This window comes from Ochotona curzoniae, unplaced genomic scaffold (assembly GCF_017591425.1).
Source record: "Ochotona curzoniae isolate NIBS_2020 unplaced genomic scaffold, NIBS_Ocur_1.0 contig_4105, whole genome shotgun sequence".
NCBI classification, from domain to species: domain Eukaryota; kingdom Metazoa; phylum Chordata; class Mammalia; order Lagomorpha; family Ochotonidae; genus Ochotona; species Ochotona curzoniae.
In genome coordinates, this window is record NW_024466129.1 from 890,244 (window position 1) to 913,105 (window position 22,862).

The 22,862-nt window shown below is 50.5% G+C and overlaps 1 protein-coding gene across 1 annotated transcript; it reads left to right on the top strand.

Annotated features, from left to right (window-relative positions):
• Positions 1-200: 200 nt before the first annotated feature.
• CUNH1orf105 (chromosome unknown C1orf105 homolog) lies at positions 201-22,632 on the top strand. The gene is made up of 7 exons (XM_040984201.1): positions 201-320; positions 804-940; positions 3,825-3,915; positions 11,109-11,174; positions 17,165-17,232; positions 20,475-20,542; positions 22,216-22,632. The coding sequence occupies exons 1-7, from the start codon at positions 201-203 to the stop codon at positions 22,398-22,400; spliced, it is 735 nt and encodes a 244-aa protein (XP_040840135.1). The 3' UTR covers positions 22,401-22,632.
• Positions 22,633-22,862: the final 230 nt, after the last annotated feature.

Sequence of the window (22,862 nt, forward strand, 5' to 3'; positions counted from 1 at the left end):
GGGCGGTTCTCGAACGCGGGGATCCGTGTGAGGCGGGCGGACAGGCCTCCCTGCGCCGGGCCCTGCCCCCGTGCTTGCCCCCCACGCCCCTGCGGGCACCCGGCACGGGCTGGGCGCCCGGGGAGCGGCCACAGCCCACACTTGGGGAAGTGAGGATGAATTGAAGGCTGGGAGACTTTGTCCCAAGTCGGGCAGTAAGGATGGCGACCCTCGCCTGTGGCTCTTGTGGCCACCTCAGCAGGGGTGGCAGCCGAGGGCCGGCACCCAGCGGGCTGGTGGGAGGTGGTAGTGCTGGTCAAGGTAAAGCCGTGTGGAAGCAGGCATGAAGGCCTGGCCTGCTGGCCAGCTGTGGGAGTCACTGGCCAGCTGTGGGAGTCACTGGCCAGCTGTGGGGCTCGGGCACGTGGCGCCGTGTACACCCGAAGGTCAGCTGTCTACACCGCAGCTAACAGCTGTCACTCCCGGCTCCCCCTGGGCTGATTCTTCTGAGATGACCACTGCTGTGCCACCGCTGGCCACAACTGGCCACTGCTGTGCCACAGCTGGCCACTGCTGTGCCACAGCTGGCCACTGCTGTGCCACCGCTGGCCACTGCTGTGTCACTAATGGCCACTGCTGTGTCACTGATGGCCACTGCTGTGCCACCGCTGGCCACTGCTGTGTCACCGCTGGCCACTGCTGTGCCACCGCTGGCCACTGCTGTGCCACCGCTGGCCACTGCTGTGTCACTAATGGCCACTGCTGTGTCACTGATGGCCACTGCTGTGTCACCGCTGAGCTTACCCTGCCTGTCATGCTGACAGCAGGGCTTGCGTGTCATACATTCTGAACCATTCTTTCTCTCTTCCCTGCAGGCTTCCGTTCCGAAGTTTGACAAGGTTCCCTGGCCTAGTGAAGCCAGCCTCCTGAACAAGCCTTTAGTGCTCAGCATCCCCAGAAGGTAATGGCTCAGCCACGCCCGGGGTGCAGGCTGGAACTCACACAAGGGGGCTTAGTACGGAATGGGGACAGTTGTCAGGAGGGGGCTTCTCTTCACTCCAGAAACCCAAGCCAGCTACCCTAAAAACAGAGAAGTCCTGGGTTATTTAGAAAAAAAACAAATGGGCACCATGAATAGGCCTGGCTGGGCGAACCGGGGTCCCACACACCTCCGGCCCTGCCACCAGCGCTCAACAGTGTACCAGATTGTCCCCCAGACACGGCTCCTGAAATAAACACTTCTTCCCTCCCCTTCACCCCACTTTTTTGCCATACCTTAATTGGAAATATTTAAATCTTAACTATTAAAGTCTAAAACTTTGAATTCTCCTAATCTTTAAAGTTTTAAAAATAGTTTATTTTTTATTTATGTGAAGGGTAGATGCTGGGAGAGAGAAGGCATACCTCCATGCACTGGTCGCCTTCCCGATGCCTGCAATGGCTCAGGCTAGCCGAGCCTGGAGCATCAGATCTGGAAGCCATCCCAAATGCGCCATGTGGGTGGCAGGGACCTGGGTCCTTGAACTGTCACCCACTACCAGCCGGGGTAGAGATTAGCAGGGAGTTGGGTCCGAATCAGAAGCGGGACTTGAACCCAAGCACTCAGTGCTGGGATGCAGCAATGGTAAGCAGCATCTTCCCCTCGCAGACACACAGACCATCATCTTTGTGGAGTAGCGGTGCCTACATCTAACGCCACAGCTTTCTCCTTCAACCTCACAATCCCCACACCTTCTAAAGAGACTGCCCTGAGATGTTTTTATTTTCCAAAATGGGAGAAGTGTGTGTACAGGAAATATTTCTCTTGGAATAAGTAGGGTTCCTCATTGCTCCCCCATTGTTGGTGATATGATCCCTTGGTGGCTAGGGCTGTGCTCTAGGAAGGGCAAATGGGAAGAAGGGTGTGTTGAAATAATATGGGGGTGCCTAGGAGAAACAGGAAGGACAGGGAGAGGCAGGCCGGGGGGCAGCGACTCAGGCCCCTCACAGAGGATTGGGTTGGTTGCCTGGCATGGGGCGGCTTTTTCCCACACCGCTCTTACTACCCTTGCTTGGTCCACCACACAAAACCACAGTCCCCACAGGCAGCTAGGTAATTCTGTGTGTTTTTAAAGCGCAAGTGCTTTCCAGTGCCTGTTGTTCAGTTGTAATGCTTTACTCTAAGTTTGAATTTATCCCAAGCAATTAATCAGCAGTTATGTCAAGCCAAATATTGTTTAGAAAATAAAAACAGGATTGACCTAGCTCTGAATACGAGTCATTAGCCCTTCAGGGGTCAGTGCGAGTGCTGACAGCTCAGCACCTGTCAGTTCAGGGTGGAGTACAAACTGCTGACAAATGGGTACAGTCATGAGCTGGTCAGAGGACTGAAGGGGACAGCCCGCTCTCTGCCCTAACCTGTGTTGTCTGCACATATGTGAGGCCAGGGGACAGATGGGCTGACTTTTCTAACAATATTAGGAATTGGACTTTTCTTTTTGTATTGTATGTGACTGCTAGTCCTGGACTTACGGAGCAACACCCTACCGGTCCCATTTGATCCCTTACCCCTACATATGCCCCTACAGCCAGGAGCTAACTGTTTTGGGGGTGGCTCCTTTGCCCCCAGTTGCCTTCTTGCCTGGCCCAGAGCCCAGCTGGTGGCCAGGGCACCTGTTGATGCCCACAGCCAGGGCCTGGTGTGTTCGGCGGCCAGTAGGGAAGAAGAGGAGGATCTTCTCCCGCCAGCCAGCCCGAGTGGAGCTACTCTCAAGGAGAAGCTGTGAGGGGAGCAGTGAGGTGTCACGCATTCCACTATGGATTTGGGCAGTGTTAACCCGCTTACAAAGCGGAGCTTATCTGCCCCGTGAGAATTCTGAGCCAGGACCTGGGAGGTGGCTGCAGTGCCCGGGAAGGCAAAATAGTGTTTGTAAATTGTGATTTGCTGAACTATCAATAGTTCTCACGGATCCAGCCAAAGCCTTGGGTCCCAAGCTGGCTATTTTTAGCAAGACCCTTTCTGAGACCTTTTGGGAAAGTTCTCGCTGTGCTGTAACTGCTGCGCAGCCTTGGGCAGCCAGTCCCGCCGCAGACGGGTCTAAAGATGAGGAACTTTCCTGAAATACATCCAGAGTGCCTCTGCTCTCAGGCTCTGGCAGCACGTGTGCAGGGGGGCCACCTCCTGTTGCTGCGCAGATCTGCTTCCTGTGGGGCAGACCCTCTGGTTAGCCTGGCTGTGCCAACGCCACCCTTTGCCATCCGGCTCCAAAACCCTGCCCTTCACACCGGGGCCTGTTATAATGTGATGATACATACCGAAACAGCTCAAAATGGGTCTCTGGTCTCTCCCAGTCAGCACTTGGGTAGCAAGTTCCAGATCGCCTATTCCATAGGAACGAATCTGTGATGGCCTCTGCTCTCACAGGGCCCAGAGAAGTGGCAAGGAGAAACGAAAATGCAAATGCCTCACGAATACCACCCCCCTCACATGCCTTTCCTTAAATGCACAGTAGACAGGGGCCACCATGGTGGCATAGCAGGCAAAATGGCCCTGGCAGTTCTCACAGTCCAGAGCTGCCACTGTGGAGTTCGAAATACAAATAAGCTGAGTCGGGAAAGCCATGCTACTGAGAGCTCCTTAGGGGTAGGAGCCCCACGGGAGCCCTCAGGAGCAGAGCCCCACGGAGCCCCCAGGAGCAGAGCCCCACGGAGCCCCCAGGAGCAGAGCCCCACGGGAGCCCCACAGGAGCCCCATGGAGCCCCACAAGAGGCAGCCCTGAGGTGCGGCCCTCGTGTTTGGTTTACAGGGGCCAGCCACTTCCTCCCGGGGGCCTTGGGTCCAACCAGAGCTTGTTTCCATCTCTTAGATCACCACGTTCCCTGGGCGCTTTTCTGCCTGCATCCAGGAAGGACGGGGACCTGTCAGCTGTGTTCCGTGTTCCAGATGTCTTATCAAAGGTACTAGAGGAAACTGTTTTGAGTTGCGTGGAAGTAGCAGCACCTGCAGGGTGACACGGAGTGTGAACACCACTCTTCTATGTCCTTGGCGCGTGCTTGGCCTGTCACTCAGCTTCAAGGAACGTTTGGGTGAAATGAATGGACACCATCTCTTGGTCCCAGTCCACTACAACCAGGAGTAAAAGCATAGCGTTCAACCATAGGAAAAGGGACCCAGAAGCCAAACATGGGGGGAGTTTTCCAAAGCCTTCAGGGGCTGCTTCTCGGTCCTCGCTCCTGGAGTATGTGACCCCACAGCAGGTAACTGTGGTCTGTCACCCTCCCACTGGCTACACACATCCCACTTCCCCTCCCCGTGACTGGCCAGGGGGACACTCAGAGGTGCCAGGTGTCACGGGGCTGCTGTGACGGGTGGTGGTGTGCAGCTGTTCCCTCCTGACGTGGCCACATGAACCATTTCTTCATGTGAGACATCGCCCAGCACCCACGAGGCTGCCATCCGCAGTGCCCGAAGCAGTGCCTGACCCACGAGGAGTGTTTGGGAAGCGTGAACCACAATTAGGAGCAGCCTCCTGCAGGTCACTGGGTGCTCGCCGAGCCCTTTTAATTCGCTGTAAAATAAACAGATGAGTAAGTGTGGGGCCGCCCACACGAAGGGATGGATGGGAAGGGGCAGTTACAGGGGGCCCAGGGAGGTGGGAGGCCTCCTGTCCATCGCCTCCTGGCATGGTGCCCAGAGGGAGGGAGAGGGCACGGGATGCTTCTGGAGGAAGCGTGTCTACACTAAGTCTTGAGTAGAGCATCTTTGCCTGTATGCAGAAGAGCCAGGGCAGAGAAGGGGCTGCAAAAGGAAGGCGGTTGCAAAGATAAGAAGTCCAGGGCCTTCCTGGATGGGACCAGGGATGGGTGAGCTCAGCCGGAGGATCTAGGGCCTGGCTGACCAAGAGCAGTGGGGTGGCATTGCAGGTCTTCAGCACTAGCCAGTCGGGGTCGATGCTCTCTGCCTTTAAGACCCTGACACCCTAGACCAGCAAGGAGGTAGCAGTGGTCACCATGACATTCAGTCTTCCTGGAGGTGGGGCCAGGAGGCTGGACTGGGCAGGCAGTCACTGCCTAAGCAGCTTCCAGTCTCGTCCCAGCTTTCCGTCGGGTCTCAGTGCATGATGGAAACTCAGGTACTAAGATGACCAGGCATCGTGTGGCTGGGGCAGAAGATGGGAGGGGAGCCCATTTTCTGTTGAGCAAGGGAGATGAGAGGCCTTCTGCCGAGGGGCTTAGCATTCCGTGGCTGCAATGCTCGCGGCTGACCACTAGGTGACAGTTGAGAGCGGTAGCTTAGAGCTGTTTGGCCAGTGCTTAGGAGGCCAGTGGCTGGTAGAGTTCACAGCTGGAACTGTCCCTGTTGGGAGAGAAGATGCCATTAGGTCATCCCCACCAGCCTTTAATGGTTGGTGGGCGAAGAAGAGTGTCCCCGAGACACTCGTGCGCCTTGGCAAAGCAGGCAGGAGACCTGGGATTCTCGTTCTGTTGGAGCAGTGGGCGGGTGTGTAGGATCCCCTCCCTGCCTGGCCGGTGGGCTCCAGAGTCAGCCCGGAGCGCTGTGCGTGTCTGCCAAGCAGCAAGCACGGGCTCCGCCTGCACCTGCGCCTTTCTGGAAAGAGATTATGCTGCGGCCTCAGAGGAGTGGAATGCATTGTGGCCGCCCTAGCTTTTCAGATCAGACACCTGCCTGCCTGCCGAGCAGCTACTGGCCGTCCCGGAGGCCCTGGCCCCGAGTGGCAGGGCAAAGGTCCTGCCACCTGGCTCCCTTCCTGTGCATCAGCGCAGACCGAAGGGCAGAAGTTTGTACAGCAACATTGCAAGTGGCATTCCTCCCCTGCCCAGGGAGAGACCCTTACAGACCGGTGTCCTCAGCCGTGTGCCAGTGGCATTGTCCCTAGTGAACAGACTTGGGGACACAGTGACGGTTTGGGAGGGAGGGATGGACGGCCAGAGTGACACACACAGGGCACAAGCAGAGGCGGAGCCTCAAAGTTTTAGGGAAGGCAAAGGGACAAACATTTCCTCATTTAAATGTTTCCTGGGGAGAACTTTGTTCGCCCCACGTGACTTTCACCTGCTGTTTCTGGCACCGACTGAGGACTTCTCAGAATGCTGTGACGTGGGCAGATGTGTCATAGCAGTCTGAAGATGGACGCAGAGGGGACAGACACCACCACCCGTGACAGGATCAGCAGCTGTGTGCTGCTGGGTGGCAGCACTGCAGGCTGAGGACCCTGAGAGGAGCTGGGTGGGAGCACAGCAGGCTGGGCACCCTGAGAGGAGCTGAGTGGGAGCACTGCAGGCTGAGGACCCTGAGAGGAGCTGGGTGGGAGCACTGCAGGCTGAGGACCCTGAGAGGAGCTGGGTGGGAGCACTGCAGGCTGAGGACCCTGAGAGGAGCTGGGTGGGAGCACTGCAGGCCTGGCACCCTGAGAGGAGCTGGGTGGGAGCACTGCAGGCTGGGCATCCTACGTGTTGCTGGGTGGGAGCACTGCAGGCTGGGCACCCTGAGAGGAGCTGGGTGGGAGCACTGCAGAGTGACCAGAGAGCATTCTTTATTTTGCCTTGCACAGACCTGTGGCGAAGGCCCTGGCTGAAAGGGCTGTGTGGTAGCAGATGGGCGGGGAGAGCATGGAGCGGGGTTGGGGGGAGGCTTGATTTCCTTCCCACTAAGAACTCCCCGTTGTTTCTCTCTTGTTGGTCCTACATTTTGAAAACTCGTGATCACCATGGAGTTACTCTGTGTACCTCTAAGTCTGTTTTCCAGTCGTACTGATGAAACACGTGGCCGCCATCTTAAAGGAGCAGTGGCACTGCACACCACGGGCCCGGGAGTGGCAACAATGATGAGAACCGAGTTCCGTGTGGCCAGATGGCATGTGCTTGACTGTGTTATTCTGTGTGTGTTTGGGACATTTCGTAGTGAAGGTGAGAGCGTGTTTGAAAGTGCAGTCAGCTTGATTCTTTCATTGAGGTTGTTGATAATTTCAGAAGGAACATGTGTAGGCATGATAGATTTTTGTTTGGAAAGTTGAAATCAGGCTCTGGCGGCTGCAATGGGGACTCCGTAAGTATAGAAATACGGATGCCTTCCCAGGGTCCTGTCAGTCCACCCAGTTGCTGAGGAATAGCCATCTGCCTTTGAAACTTTCATTAAAAAAATAGCTAACTGCAACCAAATAAATGTTGCATTGGGAAAAAAATCTAATCCTTTTGGGCCAGTTTCTGCATTACGTTCGTTGAAGAGCCAGGTGCCCTCAAGGTGAGGGCTCAGGTGATTTGGGGGTGTAGGGGGTGGGAAGAGGAGAACTAGATGTGTCAAAGGGCAGGGAGGTCAGAGGTCAGTTTGCCAGCACTCCGCAGATCAGACTTGTGATGCCTATTTTTAAAGTCACCATCTGGTGCTCATGTTTTCCGTTTTGCTATGTGAACAGGTGTGTGAGACAAGGAGCGAATGGGAAGGGGGAGAGAAGAAAGACAGTGGGAGAGGCAGAAAGAGGGCTATGTCTGTTTCATCGGTCTAGGAGAAGCTTGGGCTGTGAGCCAACATCGGGGACCTCAGCAGCCATGGATGCTCCCAGTTTCGGATCGTGCAGAATAAGCGTTGGCTTCTGGGGAGTGGCTGGAATCTGCACCTTGTGTCAGTCAAACTGCACACAGGCTGCCGTCACTCTCCTGTCACAGTGCCATTTGCTGCCACGAGACCAGCTGCTTGAGAAATGACAGTCCCATGAACATTCCAGGGCCTCGGCTGCAGGGGCCATGCTGGCCATGCTGCGAGCCCGGCCACCCCTCTCCTGCTTCTGCCGCTGCTCCTGAGCGGCCTGAGTGAGACCAGCAGTGGAATGCATTGCTCAGATAGGAAAGCCCCAAGGGGACGGGGGACAGGAGGCTGGCAGAGCGTAATTCTGCACCGACTTGGGATGTACCTGCCCCAGATGCCTTCCTTGGTCCCCCTGGACCCTCACTGCCCTCTCCAGGGGGATGGAGTCACTCTGCATGGAGCCAGAACCTAACTGGCAGTGAGCTGGACATGGGGGCCAGCACAGCTCACCCCGATAGGTGAAGCTTAGAGGGTCAGCGCGTCTGCTGAGACCATCAGCAGGAGAGGGAATGCCCGGGCAGTGTACGTCACTCCCCAGTCACTCAGGGTGCTCACCCCAGCTCTTCAGATTGGCAGCCCGGGCTCCTTGCAGCCCTGTTTATAGAATGAGTTTCCTACACGGTGACACTTGAGTTCTGCAATGCTCCCTTAAGGCAGTGTTGTGACCTGCACACCCCCATGTACTGTGTGTGTGTGTGTGTGTGTGTTTATAAGTGAGTTGATTCGATCAATACATGATCGTTTTCAATGCTTCCAATAACTCATTCATTCAAATGACCTGCTGAACAGTGTGTGTCTGAGTCTATGACTAATTCTAGAGACACAAAGACGTGTAAGGTCTGGCTCCTGCTGCTAAACAACTCTCAGCTTCAAGGAGCAAACAAAACATGAGAAGGAGGAAAGGTATAAAATGGAAAAGAACTAGAGTAAGTTCTGTGATGGAATCAGAGACAGGCACCAAACTCGTGTCATAAGGCTAGGAGAGGATGGGAAGGCAGGGGGAAAGGTTCTGAGAAAGTAATGCCTGTCTTGTATCTGAACAGATGTAGAGTTATCAAGGCCAGGCAGGACAATGTATAAAGCATTTTGTCCTTCAGGTTGCATGGGATTCTGCCTAGCATGGTATGGGACCTCAGCTACAGGCGTATTAACAGCCCAGGAAGACCCTGCCACATGCCTTGGAGCTTGCACAAATGCATTTGTGCTTGGTTTCCAACAAACTGTGATCCCACTCCCTGTAGAATCTAGCAGTATTGTTCTACAGAAACCAGAAGTTTGGAAAAAGTGAAGGAATTAATTGCAAGGCACACAAGAATCTGGTTGTAACTACCAAAAGCAAGCACAGCCACCCAAAGAAGTGTCTCCCAGGCCCCTCGCCCATCCAGACCAAGTGTGCCACTTTGAGGAAGCTTTCGCTACCCCTCTGTTTGAACATGGCCAGCCTCCTTTCCGAGGGCCCAGAGGCATCCTTGATCCTTGCTCCTTTTGTGATGTCCACCGGCTGCCCAACTTTGAATGCAGCTGCCGAGCCTTGTCCTAGTCTCGGGCCACTCAGAGGACAGGCGGGCTTGAGTGTCAGCCAGTGCTGCCCTTAGGATGCTGTCGGAGATACCAGAAGACAGAGAGGAAGACTGTTGAGGGTAAACTCAGTCCTTAAAACAGGACTCAGCACACACAGATACCCCCATGCCACCAGACGCTCTGAGTACACCACCTGGCCCCTTAAAACAGAGGATTCAGCACATCCCCATGCCACTGGACACTCCTGCCACTCCACCTAGCCCCTTAAAACAGGACTCAGCACACACAGACACCCCCATGCCACTGGACGCTTTGGTCACGCCACCTGCTCCCCGTTCCTCAGTCACCTGATATGGAATTGATGGGTTTCTCTTCCATGTTCTTACTGCTCTGTTTCCTGGCTTGGAATGCCCTCTCCTCTCCTGTTCACCTACCAAGGGATGCCTGTTCTTTCGAACCTTCTCAGATCCCTTTCTGCCCTACTCCTAGGTGAGCTCGAAGGCGCCCTGTGCCCTTCCTGGGGCCTCATATCTTGCAGTTACAGCGCTTTCGGCACTACCATCCTTCTTGGCGTACGCTCTGCTGGTCACAACAAGCCATGTCTTGGGCATGTTCATGGCCCTTGCCCCTAATGAACAGGCAGATGAATGAAGTTCTTGTCTTCTTTAGGGCCATCGACTTCATCCTATTCATCTTTGTGACCCCATTGCTGCACCCACACTTACATATGGTGGCCTCATAATAGATGCTTGTTGTTGAATGAATCAGTCTAGTCATCCACACTCATACTTTAGCATACCAACCCACAACCCTGTAATGCTGAGTTTATTCTTTGAAAACCTCTCATAAAAGTGAAGCGCATTTTCAGTATCTGCCAAGTGAACCCAGTGTTGTCAGTAGTTTTCAGTCCCCAACCCCCAGTAATGCCTCCTCTCTGAAGGCTAAAGGTCACCAATCCAGCACACCCCAGACACTCCACATGCTGTGCCAGAACCTTCTGCTTCTCCTTGTTTCCCGCACCGCCCAGGGCTGCGGGAGAGGCTCAGGGCATGTGTGCGATGAGAGGCCACCAAGACACCCACGAAGGAGAAGGCTTCTGTTGCTGGCCATCACTTACTTGTCACTAAGGCCTGTCTGCCCCAGCTGTCCATAGCTTCATGAAAACATGTCACCACCGAGGATAAGAGAGAATACCAATACACAAGTTTAGCCTCAAGTTAGTCCCATTGCCCCCTCCCTCAGCCTTCCACCAGAGACCGAGATGAGAACCTCCTGTCCCACATGGCAGAGCCCTGGGCCTCTCCTTCAGCCCCTGCAGAGCGGACATCAGGAAGAAGGTGGTGCTTGCAGGGAACACACAGGGTGCCCACCCTGTCACCACGGGCCATCCACTTCTGTTGCAGGGCCAGCCATTCTTCCCCCCAGGAAACTGAGGGGCTCAGGGCTCACTTACCCATGCCATCTCTGCCTGTTATTTAGTTTGTGGCATGCAGGAAGTGTGGTGGCGTGAAGTGGTGTTGCAGCACAGATGTTGGAGAGCTAACATCGGGCTGGAAGGAAGGCAGGAGACAAAGGATGGCGTTGGTGGCAGCTGGTGTGCAGTGCACAGGAGAGGGTTCTTGTTTCTGAGCCAACTCCGCACACAGCAGAGAGTTTTGTGGCACCTGTGAGAACACACAGCCTCAGTCATAGATGCTCAGGTTGGCAAGCAGAGACGCCGCTGGGTTTTGGTCTCAGCCCCTGCTCTGGCCTCCTCTGCCAACTGTCCCCCCTGCTTGTACCACCATAGCAGTAGCTGCAAGACCAGTGCTGGCTCTGTGGCTCACACCCTCCCGCCTAAGCCATTTCTGAACCCCTGAAGCAAAGCCCAGATTCAAAGTCTATCCTGTGTGGGGTGAGGCCAGAGTGCCCAGCTTAGTGTAATGGAAGGGAAGGCTGTTATCATTAATCCTGCCACTCATCATCGCCTGCTCTTGCTTCTCCAGGTTCTCATTATTTCCCTCACCTGTCTTTGTTCTTCTTTCAGGACAGGAAGACCCAGATACTACTCCACACCAAGCCATTGTGTTCTACCTGTCAAGAAATACACACGGTAGGGAAGGGGTGTGTGAGACGTGGGCATGGGTGCTGTGTGGGCCCAGGATTCCTTGTCCCTAATCAAAGCCCTGCAGAGAGACTGCAAGAGGGCCCATTACAAGAAAGATCTTGACAGAGGCCACAAATGAGGAACATTGGCCTTGAGGCACCATCCACAGGCACAAGATAAGTCGGCCTAATTTCAGCAAGGTCAAGGACAATAGATGGGCCAAAGGAAGCCGAAGAGATGCTTGGCTTTGGATTCCTATGCAATGGCACCTTCAGGGAGGTTTAGATGGCAGAGGTTCTCCACCCCTTGAACATCTCTCCAACTCCAAGGCACTCCCAGACCTCCACCCTGGCCGTCATGAGGCAGGCAGCTCAGCCTTTGGGTTTGTCAGTAATTCAGAGCACACCTCGCAAGAGACCTGCAAAGGGAATGGGGGCGTCCTCTGGCCAGGGTATCCATAACAGGTGGTGGGGAATTATGGGGCAGGGAACGTCTTGGTAAAATATGAAGGACATTGAGGTGTATGTGGAGGGAAGGACATCTGTCAGAGCCGATGGGCTGCTACCAAAGAGATGCTCTACCAAGTCAGGGTTCAGATGTGGTTCAATTCAAGGCTTCAAGCTAGTGTTGGGAGAAGGCTTTGGGTAAGGGTTAATTTAGTTCTTGATTGGGTTTGTGATCCTCCTTTTCCCTAGCTGAGAAGATAGGCTGGGTGAACTGTGAGAGCCAGGGCAGGGGATAGGAGAAAGGTAACTCCTGTGAAACAGGCCCCTTACCTGGGTTCATGGCCAACCTGCCAGAGGCAAGTAGGTTACAGAAAAGAGCAGCGAAATGTTGAGAAACTTTGGGGGATTCAGAAGTTTAACTGAAGCTACTGGCATAGCTATACCTGGCAGTTGTCATCTGCATTCACGGTCTACGTGATTAGGAGCATGCTGTTCAACATTTGTTTTGACTGGAGTCTGGGCAATTAGAATTGGGTTTTCTTGACATCCTATTCCTGGACTAATCTATGTCTACTTTTAGAAGGCCCTGACCCAGGCCTGTGCTGGCCTCATCCCCTGGCATGCTGGACACTGCAGCAGCTGTCCTTTCTCATCTTTGCTCTAGCCTGGGCCAGACACGAGTGGGACCCTGTGGTTTGGTTTTGCCATTTGCTGTAGCATGTAACAGAATGTCCTCAGACACTAAAGCTCTCAGGGGTCTGTTCCTACTGCTGTCAGATCCCGAGAGGAAATTGAAGAGTCAGAACAAAGAAACCAAATAGCCTTGCCTGGCTACCTGCAGGTGGGGGGCTGTTGATCTGCTACTATGACATTCAGATCCCAGACGGCCATTTAACAGTCCAGAGGAGTCGAAGGGAGCTTCCTCAACCAAATAAAGACCATCTCCTGAAAGTCCACAAATAACATCCTACCAAAGTTATCTTTTTTTTTTCTTTTTACTATTTCTAACACTGTGCTGGGAAATTATGGCAAAAAAGAAAAGTAAAAGCCATCCAGGTAAGAAAGAAAGAGGTATGGACAGCATTGTGATACAGTGAGCTTAGCTGCTGCTGACAACACCACAGTGCTGGTTCAAGTCCCAGCCACTCTGCTGCTGTCGCTTCCTGCTGATCTGCCTAGGAAAGCATCAGAAGATGGCCCAAGTGCTTGGCCCCTGCCAGCCATGTGGGAGACCAGGAGGAAGGTCCAGCTTCAGCTTTATCCAGACCCTGCTGTTGGCAGCCATCTGGAAAATGAACCAACAAATGGAAAATCTCTCCCTCTCTCCCTTTCTCTCTCTCTTTCTCCTCTCTCCTTTCTCTCTCTCTCTCTCTCCTCTCCCTCTCTCTCCCTCTCTTCTTTCCCTCTCTCCTCTCTCTCTCCTCTCTCTTGCTCTCTCTCCCTCCCTCCTCTCTCTCTCCTTCTCTCTCCCTTTCTCCTCTCTCCTCTCTCTCTCCTCTCTCTCTCTCCCTCTCTTCTCTCCCTCTCTCGTCTCTTCTCTCTCCTCTCTCTCTGTCACTCTGCCGTTCAAATAACTAGATAGATCTTCCCTGTATGCAGGCAGCACAGTCTGCTATGTACCAAGCCCGCCATAACCCACACAACTATTTGGGCTGATAAACAGGTGCAAGAGCACAGCAGATTACCGAACATACAAACAGTGCTTCATTTGTACATACTAGTAATGTGTCCAAAAATAAAAATTTTTAAAAATTGCATTTACAGGAATATAAAAAAATAAATATTTAGGTATAAGTTTAACAAAACCAGGCTGGGTTATGGTACCCAGGGGCTTACCTTTGGCTCAGGTCTGGGCTGAGCCAGTCTGGTCCAGTTCATATTATTCACTGGCAAGTCTGAGAGCCAGAATGGTGTATTGGTCATGCCAGGTTGGGCTGCAATACCAGCCAGTTCACACTAGGGCTGGGACTGGGGGGTGGCTGGGCTGGCTAGGCTGCAGTCTCCACCAGTGTGACCTGGAACTGGGGCCAGGCTAGGCAAGGATACAGAACCCACTGGCAAATGCAGGGGGTAGGTGGGCCATGCCAGGCTGGGTCACAGAGCCCAACCCGAATATGTGAGAGCCAGGAGAGAGCTGGTTAACTCGGTAGGGGGGCTGCAGGGAGATTTCCTGCTGGACCACTATTCCCACTGTTGAGCATGAGAGCTGGGATTGGGGGTAGGCCAGGCCAGGCTACAACACCTGTTGGCTTGCATGGAAGCTGGATTGAACCCTAATCAAGCTGGGAGGTCTGTACCTAGTAGTACATGTATAAGCCAGAGTGAGAGGGTTGATTGGGCTTTGCCACAGCATCAACTGCCAGATGCTGGCATAGGGGGAAGACTGTCGAGTCAACTGCAGAACCACCTGCAGAGTGTAAGATCCAGGAGTGGGAGTAGACCCAGTAGGGAAGCAGTGGGCATCTTCCACTTGGGTTGCCACTCTGACTGGTGGGCATGAGAACCAGGACTGGGACAGGCATGACTAGACAAAGTGGCACCCACCAACACGTGTGTGCTGGATAGTGGGGTTGGTTGGGTTGAACTAGGCTTCAATGCCCATTGACATGTATGAGAGCTGCATGGGATGTGGGATAGATAAGAGCAGTCTGCTGTACATATTGGCAAACACAGGAACCGTGGCAGGAGGCAGGCCTGGTAGGGTTATTACACCAGGGAAAGAGATGTTCCCCACTGTGCTTTAAAGCATCTGTCTCCAAACAATTCCTGTTCCTTTTAATACACCAGTTTTCCATTAACTACATTGCTCTCTAATTAACACTTTCAAACCCTTTAAAAGTAGGACTGTATGAGGCAGGTGTTGGCAAACTGAGTCACTGCTTGGAACACTCTCATTCCCTGTAAGAAAGTGCAAACGACAATTGCATTCTTTATCCCAGCTTCCTGTGTGTGTGCACCAGCAAGTCATCAGGTGACAGCTCCGTGTGTGGGTCTCTGACACTCACTTGAGTGGCCTGACTGGAGCTCCAGGCTTCCGGCTCCTGCTATTTCAAGCCTTTGAAAACTATACCAGCAGACAGAGGATCTCTTTCTCCTGTCCTGTACCAGTCAGATAAAATGAAAATCAAACAATAATTTTTGGAAATTAGAAATGGGGGAGGGGACTGGAGTCACAGGCTGATCCTCCACTTGCGACGTCAACAATTCCTTATGAGCAGGTCATCACCTGCCTGCTCCACTTCCAAACCAGCTCCCTGCAAATGGCCTGGGAAAGCAGTGGTAGATGGTCCACGGCCTGGGACCCTGCACCCATGTAGGAGATTGAGAACAAGCTCCTGGCTCCCAGGTCCTGATCAGCCCAGCTCGGGCCTGTGCAGACATCTGAGGAGTGAACCAGCAGGTGGAAGATCTCTGTGCCTCTTCTTCCTCCTTTCTGTAATTTGTTAGAGTAAGTAAATAAATAAATCAGAAAGAAAGAAAGAGAGAAAGAAAGAAAGAGAGAGAGAGAGAGAGAAAGAAAGAAAAAGAAAGAAAGAAAGAAAGAGAGAGAGAAAGAAACAGAGGAAGAAAGAGAAAGAAAGAGAGGAAGAAAGAAAGAAGTAAATGGAGTCACTCCTTTGGACATTTTTATTTTGAAGTGGCATCTGGCAAGCCGTGGTGCAGGGGTCGTACTGCCTCCTGTGAGGTCAGCGTCATGTATGAGCACCTGTGCCACTCCCAGCCGCTCTGCTTCTTTCCCAGCTCCTTGTGATACGCAAACAAAAAGAGCAGCAGTTCCCCAACCCCTGGCCTCTGCCACTCTTCGGAGCCCAGAAGGAGTTGGCGCCTGCTTCAAGCTGGCCCAGGGCTGGGTGTGATGGCTGTTTGGGGAGTGAGCTAGCTGAGGGAAGCTCCCTCTCTCCCTCCTTCTCTTCCTTGATCTCGTACCCTCTCTGTAACTCTGCATTTCAAATAAATACATTTCTTTAAAAATGGGACTGTTAGGCAGGCATTCTGTAACATAGGAGAGTTGGCTTTAAAAGACTGTTCATATACTTCATTTTAACAAATGACTTATTGATTGCTGTTACGGGTCAAGTATTTAATTAATGAGACACAATGCCTGCCTTATGGAATAAATAATGACAGTACAATGCGGTGCATGTGTATAGAACTGCATCTGGTAGAGAGGGGAGGAGCAGGCAAAGTAAAACCCGGGGAAGTCTTTGGGGAAAAGGAAGTCAGCCGGGTTTGCAAGTTGGAGTAGGAGTTCCCATGATGCACTGTTTCTGAGAACCAGAAGCAGTGTCTGTGGCAGCCTTGTCCTGCTGCAACCTCTTCCAACGCATGCGCATGCACGGCCCTTAGCGTGCAGAGCTGGCCTGCTGCAGCCTCTTCCGCCGCATGTGCATGCAGGGTCCTTAGGGTCCTGCATCTCTCCTACAGAAAGGACCCACCTGCCACTAAAAGGGCAGAGTCTGCTTTTGGCACGTCCTCAGCCCCTTTTAGGAAAATGGAAATCTCCCCTCAGATTTTCACTAAAGCTTTTGCTGCCCTATGCTAGCTCCCTCCTTTCAGGTAATAAATTAGAACAATCTGATTAAACGCAGTAAGTGCTTGGCATTGAGCTTGAGGTTGGTTTGTTTCTATTTTGGAGCACCTCTAGAGGTCCTTGACACACTGTAAACTGCAGTGCTATTTACCCTAACTTTAAATCAGAGCCCTCCTGGTGTGAGGCACTCCATGAACACTTGCACCGGCATTTTCTAATCAAGAGGCCCATGTGTCCACACGGCCTACCATGAGGCCTTCATGAAGGGCACATTGACAGGTCTGAAGTGTTTCACATCATGCCCTTCATCCAATAATTTGATAAAACAAAACGAAGCAGTTCTTATACCAACATTGTGTTAGGAGCTGAGAATACAAGACTGAAGAAGTGATCTCTGCTCTCACAGAGCTGAGCCTACCAGGGAAGCGCAGCACCAAATGCAAGGAAAACCTCCCAGTATTCCTGCAGCGGGAGCTCCAAGCAGATGTGAGTGAGGCAGAGACTGACCAGGAGACTCCGTGACAACGCAGCTGTTAACACTAGTCTAACTAGTCTTGGGGTATCATGCATTCAGATGTGATAGCTGGGCAAGACAAAGGCACCATGACTTAAGAGAAGGGTGCTAGTCTGTGCTTTGTTCATATTATAGATACACACCTCTAAGAATTTTGTTTATTTGAAGGCAATCAGAGGAAGAGAGAGAGAAGAACAGCTCCTACACCCAGTGGCTCACTCCTCAAAAGGCTGCAATGGCCAGCGCTGGTCAGGCCAGAGCTGGGAGCCAGGCACTCGATTCAGAACTGTTGCTTTCTCAGACTCATTGAGAGAAAGCTGGACCTGATGCCCATATGGGATGCTGTTGCTGCAGTTGGTGGCTTAGCCTTCTGTGCCACAATGCTGGCCCTACATAATGACTTTAATATCAAATAAAATTCAGGTTCATCAAAGTTACACTGTATTGTTAATTTAAATCAGCAGGCAGTTATGGGTAATGTTCTAAATGAGACTTTCTTCCTCAGATGCAATTAAGACCCGTGAGAATCCCTGACGGCCTTGCACTGTCCTTCAAGAATGTTGGGAATCACAGGTACGCCAGAGCTTTTATTCAAGACATCTCTAATTCTGGTCAGGATGACTTGGGAAATGTATAAATAGGATGTTTAAGGAAAGCTTTGGGAATGGGATAACGGACAGATTTTATTTTCTGATTAGAGAGCCTGAAAGACACACTTCAATATTCTTCTTGAACAACTTGACAGACTATTGTGTATTTCCTTGATAACTTGGGCAGACTGGAGATAAGTTCATATGTCAATAACATACCTGAATCACGAGGCATGGATGATCACATATACTGTGTCCTAAATTCAGGACATCCTCTGCTCCTTTTTACTGACTGAAATTCCTCCTCCCTGCGTGTTTGGTTATCATCTGATCCTCTCTCATCCATACAGGTATAAAAGTTTCTGGATTTGGTTTGTCAAAGTTTTCTTTTAGTTTTTCTGACATCATACAGAGAAGGATTATGTTTTTATTTTGTTTAAAAACTCAAAGTATGGGGCACAGAATGGTAGCCTAGCGGCTAAAGTCCTCGCCTTGTGTGCCCCAGAATTGTACATGGGCACCGGTTCTAATCCCCAGCAGCCCGCTTCCCATCCGGCCCCCTCCCTGTGGCCTGGGAAAGCAGTTGAGGACGGCCCAAAGCCTTGGGACCCTGCACCCGTGTGGGAGACCTGCAAGAAGCTACTGGCTCCTGGCTTTGGATCAGCTCAGCACTAGACGTTGAGGCCACTTGGGGAGTGTATCAACAGAGGGAAGATCTTCCTTTCTATCTCTCCTCCTCTTTGTTTATCTGCCTACCCAATAAAAATTAAATAAATCTTAAGAAAAAAATGAACCTCAAAACATGTTCTTGCCTTGGATAAGTCATAAATGTGGGTCAACTTGCCTTGCAATTAATAGTTATCCTGACATATAATCAATCAAAAATTATGTGATGAAATTTAATTTAAACTTATAATAATAGTATCTTATAGAGAACAATGATGTTGGAAAAAAAAAACAAATGAGTCTTTTTCTACCCTTGTGTCACAGTGGTAGAAGTTCTGATTCCTTCTAAGATTGAAGCCATGTACTTATTCCAGATAGACAAGGTCATGGAAGAGGTAGATATTTGGGAAATATTATCCCTAGAAATGATATTGCTTGTCTATCTGATCTTTGTGTTTTCAAAGAGCTCTTATATCAAATCATGATATCAAATTTATCCTAATAATTATTCTTGCAAGACAACGGACTCAAATTAGGCATTTCTACACAAAATGAAACTCTATTCTTCCATGAAAGTCCTTTAAAATAAAAAAGATTTATTTATCTATATTTGAAAGGTAGGGTAACAGACAGAGAGATGCTGAGAGAGAAACTTCTATTCTTGAATTCGCTCGTCCAAACGGCCACTACAACCACGACTGGGACGAGCTGAAGCCAGGAGCCAGGAGCTTCCTTCTGGCCTGCTGCATGGATGGCAGGAACCAAGTGCTTGGGCCACCTTCTGCTGCTTCTGAGAGACATTAGCAGGGAGCGAGGTTGGAAGTGGAGTAGTCAGGTGAATGAGACTTTTGAAATGAGTTGTCTCCTTTTATGTATCTTGCAAGTTCAATACTTTAAATAAAGTGGCAATCCCAGAATGGTTAGTTGGTTTTATCTTAAACAAACAGCTATTCTCCATTTAACATTAAGAATTAGCATCATATAATCATGTCAACACCAACCAGAAATAATAACACTGGGTTCGTTGTTATGTTTTGCTTTTTGGTTCTTTTTCAGTACTTTACAGGAAAATGTGTCACTTCTGGTTGAGGCTTATCTTAGATGAGTATAAGTCAGGAACTGGTTCTGTTTATAGCTTATAGAATCTATTCTTGTAGTTTTAAATCTCACTGCATATACATGTCAATGCAACTGTGCTCAGTGGAATAACTGCCTTTTAAAATGACCGCCTTTATAGCCTTTCAAATAATTATGGTCATGTTGAGCGGAAGGAATGGATAGGAGAATGATGGAGCAAAAAAGAGAAGCGGTGGAGAAATAGATACACATTTGTTGAACTGTGAAATTTAAATTTAGATTTAAACTATTTGATCTTTTTTATTATTATTATTTTGGCAATCTTTACATAGTTAATTTGGGTAAAAAGATTCAAGGGCTACAGGAAAGTGGGTAAGACTATTATTTCCATATTGTTTCCTTCATGTATCTGAGGTAAAGTGGGATATTGGGAGAAGCCCCACCCGGTTTCCCACCCACCCCAAGTCCCACATGTGGGGCATGCTCTGAGATACTCGTTCAGGTGGTTTCAATTGTTCACTAGTTATGAATTGCTGCCAGTCTCGCCTCTCCAATCATGATGAGGTCGTTGAAAAACCCACTGATTGACATTGTCCATCATAGCGCCTCTAATTGCCCGGTATTTCGTTGCCAACCTAAAGCTGAGGTGGTTGATTAACTTGTTCCATCTTCTGTCCTTTCATGGTTAGGGTTCTGAATCTGGCATCTCAATTGGGGAGATCCCCAAAAAAACTTCTTCTGAAGTGTTCCCAAGCTAAACTATTTGATCTTAAATAAATCACCAATCTGTTTACCCCAGATGGACAAAGTCTCCATAAGTCTTCCTGGGGCAACTGAATAAAATACTCTGGTTGGCATGGCTATATTTTTGGTAGTAATGCGAAAATAACCTTGGAATATCTCTGTAGAAGTAGAAATAATGAAACAAATATAAAACCTTAGGTAGCTTAACAAAGTTTACTAATTTTCTGGTTTTTAGACATTAGACATCTAGACACATGTGTAAATGTTTTGGGTAAGAATTACCTCCACAACCTGCCTGTCAGGAGAAGTGGTATGTGGCCAGGACATTTTGTCTAAGGTTGCAAGTTTAACCAGAATATTCTTAGTTTTGCTCATTAAGGGGTAGATTACAGATATTGATTAGTTGCCTTTTTTTTTTTTTTAGCAGTTGGAGAATTCTTTCCTTAATCCCTGCTATTTTTAGACTATGCATGTTCTTGCAGTGGAACACAATTTTTAATTGAATATTTTTTTAAAAAAAAAGTTTATGACGACCACTAAGTCCGAGGAGCGTGAGACTTGCTGGTTTGGGACACGCACTGCTGCAGTCACCTGGTTACCAGGATGGTTACCAGTCACCTGGTTACTAGTCAGGGACTGGAAAGTTCATCATCTGTGCAGTAAAATATGTAAAAATGCATCCCTTTCCACCAAGCCTTAGCCAAGTAACATATCTGTTTTCTTGCTTTTTCCAATCAGAACAATGAGTCTTCATCAGTCCCAAACGGCGGCCTGTTCCAAACCTTCTCATGATGCCATTCCAACAGGTTTGCTTTCTTATAGAATAACGTCAGCACAACACGTATTATGCCGACAGTGATAGAACAAAAAGCTTAGTTCTAAAGATACTTTCTAAACCTCTGAGCAAATTTCCATTCTCTACCTGTTTCTCTTGCAAGTGCACCTGTCCCTTCTTTCCGCTTCACTTCCCCTTACCATGTTGTTTTCGCTCACAGGACCTCGCCACATCTCACGGATCTGGCCAGTAGCCCCCTTGCTGAAGGGCTTCGTTAGGGACAGGACACACACTAGAGAAAGAGGTCACTGTGCAGGCAGGTCCTGAGAGAGCAACCGAGTGAGGGAAACCCCCGTGGCAGCCACAGCACAGCTCTGGACCTCCGCCAGCAGGTTCCCTGAAACACCGGCCTTTTCACAGCCGCTCAATGCTGTTCTCATCTTCCTTTGCTGCTGGCAGAGCGAGCACAGAGCAGCTCTCTCCAGAACTGGCTTAACTGCCATCCTTTAAAGGAGCTGATACTGGGCAGGCCACTCTTTGGGGGTGACGTCATTTAAGGGGTCAGGGTGACACTTGAGCGACTTTGTCCTTCCTTTCATTTTGCTCATCCTTTCATCTGCTCCCAAGTTACGTGACGTCACCCAGAGCCTTCCGATAGGGGATACTTGTAGTAAGAATCAGGATCAGTGTTTCAGCCTTACACAAATAAGACTAAACTTTATCTGGGGAGATTACAGAGGAGCCAAATTAGAACTGAGCCAAGAGGGTATCTGGAGCAGAAATCTGAGGATAAAAGGCTATCTTGAGGCGATGCTGGGAGGGACGAGTGGAGACTCAGGTAACAGGTTAACATCTACTCAGAGAGAGGGAAGAGCCACCCAGTCCCGGTGAATCATTTCGTGTAAGTCCAAAAACATTGATCTAGCAAGGGACTCTGATTTAGCCGAAATGGAATCAGGATCTCAGAGCTAAGAGCATCCACCCACCCGGTAAACCACCACTCCCTCATTGTATGAATGCGCTGACTCACCAGCATTTCAAAGCCGAGAGTGATAGGCATGTGTGGTTGGGTCAGGTTTGTCTGAGCAGTCATATATTCACTCTAAGTTTCCTTTGGACCTGGACATTTTTCAGGCCTGCTTTGCAAAGGAACAAGCCAGTCTTGCAGACATGTGTACAAGTACACTTGGATCAGTATGCCCGGAGCCCATCCTAGAACAGTAATCTTGGTGCTGGACCTAAGCGAGAGTGACTGCAGAACTGGCGAGGAGCTGAAGCGTAGCACAGCTCCTGTTCATTCCCGTTGTGATCTTTTCTGAGCTGAGCTTTGCTCCCAAGTGCAATTTATGAGGTCATGGGGAAAATGCTAGCCCAGGAACAATGAGCCCTCGGTCTGAATCCTCATGTTGCTAAATAGCCTTCCTTCGTAGTCCCCACCTGTAAGATAGAAGCAGCTTCCTCCTCTAAGGAACCCAGTGACACTGAGGGCTCTGTGCGGCCATCTGGTGTGCAGGCCTGGACGTGCCCTGGCCGCAGTGCTTAGAGCATGTTGCTGAAGCAGCATGTGCCAGTGTGGGGTCCCATGCTGGTGTGCAAGGCCTGGACACACCCAGGCTGCAGTGCTTAGAGCATGTTGCTAAAGCTGCACGCGTCTGTGCGGGGTCCCCTGAGGAGTTTGTTTTCTCTCCCTGCACTTCCCTCCAGAGAGCCTTCACTACAGGCTGCCCATGCTGGGTCCCAGGACAGCCGTCTTCCACAGCCTTCTCTCAGCTGCCTACCAAGCTTTGCAGAATGTGCAGCAACCTGCTTTACTCAGAAAGGAACCAACAGTCAACACAGTGAGGGTGAACCGCTCAGAGAGAAAGCGGGTTCATCTGGCTGACCTCTGATGCCAGCACGGCCCCCTCTGATATCCCCAGCTTTGGAATTCTTGCCACTAGCTTCTCACTCATGTCTCCTGAGGACAAAATGGAGTAATTTATATGATTAAAGTACAATACATGAGCATTTTAGTTTGTTAAAGCACTTATTCATATTATGATAGGTAACATACTTCTGTTTCTGCCAAAGTTATTTCAGCAATTTGTTCAGGGCAGGGACGGGAAATTCGCCGATGAATTCAACCTGTTAAGAATGAAGCAAAGGAAGGGAGGTTGCTCTTCTACTTCAAGAATAGGGGAACTTGTTGTGCCCAGACTTTGAGATCCCCAGAAATCACCAGAAGTCTGAAGTCGATCCAAGTGCACAAGGATGGTTTATTCAAGCTCAGCACATCCGAGCCTGGGTTCTTGGTTGAAAGCAGGCAGCTGGCTGACTGACCGGCCAGCCGGGACCAATGCCCCTTACTGGAG